A 1,748-nucleotide genomic window follows, 5' to 3' on the forward strand; every position below is an offset into this window, starting at 1 on the left:
GCTCTCACGTGACGCTTGTTTGCGCAACCTTCTGCTGACACGAGCACTGATTGGACATCGAAATCAAAAGAGCAAAAGCCTATAAAAGATATATATATATAGGGTATGAGGTTAAATATAACAGAAATTTAAATTAATAAATTGTGACAATTTAGTAGCCTACTTGGTTCACTTTGTCAATACATGCAGGCTGCATTAATCTCATAAATGAACACACAAGTCATCCTTTTTGTCTGGTTCTTTATTACAAATGAATCGTACTGACTTAAAAGTATTTTAAAAAATGGATCAAAAATATTTGTAGTAGACGCTTTAATAGGCCTATATTTGGAGGAATTAAGTGCAACGTTTTTTTCATTCCGTGAAGCATCAGAGGACATCGGATCTGTTGCTACCTGGTGAAGGAGAAGGACAAATCCTCATAATAATCCCAAAACTTAAGCTTTTTCATAGGTACGCACAGCCACCACGTCCCCAAAGGTGAGTTTCTATAATAAAATTGAAATCAACAATTAATTAAATACTCTTTATGAATATCGTAAAGAGCTGTTGTGTTTATAGTCCAAGATGTCCTCACAAGGACAGTCTTTAAAATATACTGTACTGTAAAGAGCCTTACCATCACCATCTTCCCGTCCTTGATCTCCCGGACAAAGAGGGTCTCTTTTCCATCCCACTTCTGCACATGAACAAGCTGGTCTCCATCTAGTACCACAGTGGACTGGTAAAAAGAACACATCACTGTGCATTCAGTCTCAGGCAGAAAGCTTCAGACAGAACACATCTGCTCTGAAATGGGAATGTATTGTTCCCAGTGGATGTTATGAAACATATTTTTCTTCTAAACCTACTTTACAGTGTCGGTCATCTACGGTGGTCTCGTCAAACTCCTCGCCCAGCTTGAATGAGATCTCGGTGTTCTTGAAAGTACTCTGTGTTTTTTGGACCACTTTGTCTCCCTCTTTCGAGATGATGAGGGTCGGTTTAGTCACATTTCCAACTTGTCTTGTTGCAAACCCAACACCTTAGAAAAAAATCATATGCATTGAAATCATGCACTGTTTATTAAAACCAGGGTTTAAATACCCTTGGGATTGTTTCTGTAATTACAATAATAATAAGTGGAAAATTAAAATGATCAGAAATAATAAACTTCATTAATAATTATTATTACTGATAATATTATGATAAAACTTACCTAGAGCTTTCATATACTCATCAAAGTTCTCACTGCTGACCAGTTTCCATGTGCCACAGAAAGCATCTACCATTTTTAAAACTATGCTTTTCTGATCAATAAACAAATACTGAACTGTATTTTAATGCTCTGTAGAAAACGTAGCTGCATTTTCTCTTTGCAGAGGATCTTAAATAGTTTTTTCAACTCCATGACAATGATCATACAGGAGTGGGAGGAGTCAGATTTCCCATTGGCTGTTAGTCAAAACTGAAACATTTGATTGACTGTTGAGTTTAAAAAAATAAATAAGCTGTATGAATAAATTTGCGGCCCTTTCTATTAAATTCTTTGTTTAGTTCCATTAACAGCAACATAAAATTTACATATTGCATATGTGTATATGTATTGCAGCCTATGTATGTTGCTGTTCATGGAACAAAACCCAGCATTTGATTTAATCTACAAAAATCATAAATATCAATATTCACATTTTTTTGTACCCTCATATTATAAAAGATACCTTTGGTGTCCTCTGCTGGTTACATAAATTACCACCACTGTACAAAAA

At 35.2% G+C, this 1,748-nt stretch overlaps 1 protein-coding gene across 1 annotated transcript; it reads right to left on the minus strand.

Annotated features, from left to right (window-relative positions):
- Positions 1 to 223: 223 nt before the first annotated feature.
- Positions 224 to 1,360, minus strand: LOC109071955 (fatty acid-binding protein, brain). Its single transcript, XM_019088251.2, has 4 exons — positions 1,199 to 1,360; positions 852 to 1,024; positions 620 to 721; positions 224 to 488 (listed from the first exon to the last, which is right to left on the minus strand). The coding sequence occupies exons 1-4, from the start codon at positions 1,269 to 1,271 to the stop codon at positions 438 to 440; spliced, it is 399 nt and encodes a 132-aa protein (XP_018943796.1). The 5' UTR covers positions 1,272 to 1,360; the 3' UTR covers positions 224 to 437.
- Positions 1,361 to 1,748: the final 388 nt, after the last annotated feature.

This window comes from Cyprinus carpio, chromosome A20 (assembly GCF_018340385.1).
Source record: "Cyprinus carpio isolate SPL01 chromosome A20, ASM1834038v1, whole genome shotgun sequence".
In the NCBI taxonomy this organism is placed as follows: Eukaryota; Metazoa; Chordata; class Actinopteri; order Cypriniformes; family Cyprinidae; genus Cyprinus; species Cyprinus carpio.

Coding starts and splice junctions, on each gene's coding strand:
- LOC109071955 (XM_019088251.2), bottom strand. CDS start 1,271: ATGGTAGATGCTTTCTGTGGCACATGGAAACTGGTCAGCAGTGAGAAC. Junction 1,025..1,198: donor TGAGTATATGAAAGCTCTAG/GTAAGTTTTATC, acceptor TTTTTTTCTAAG/GTGTTGGGTTTGCAACAAGA. Junction 722..851: donor TAGATGACCGACACTGTAAA/GTAGGTTTAGAA, acceptor TCTTTTTACCAG/TCCACTGTGGTACTAGATGG.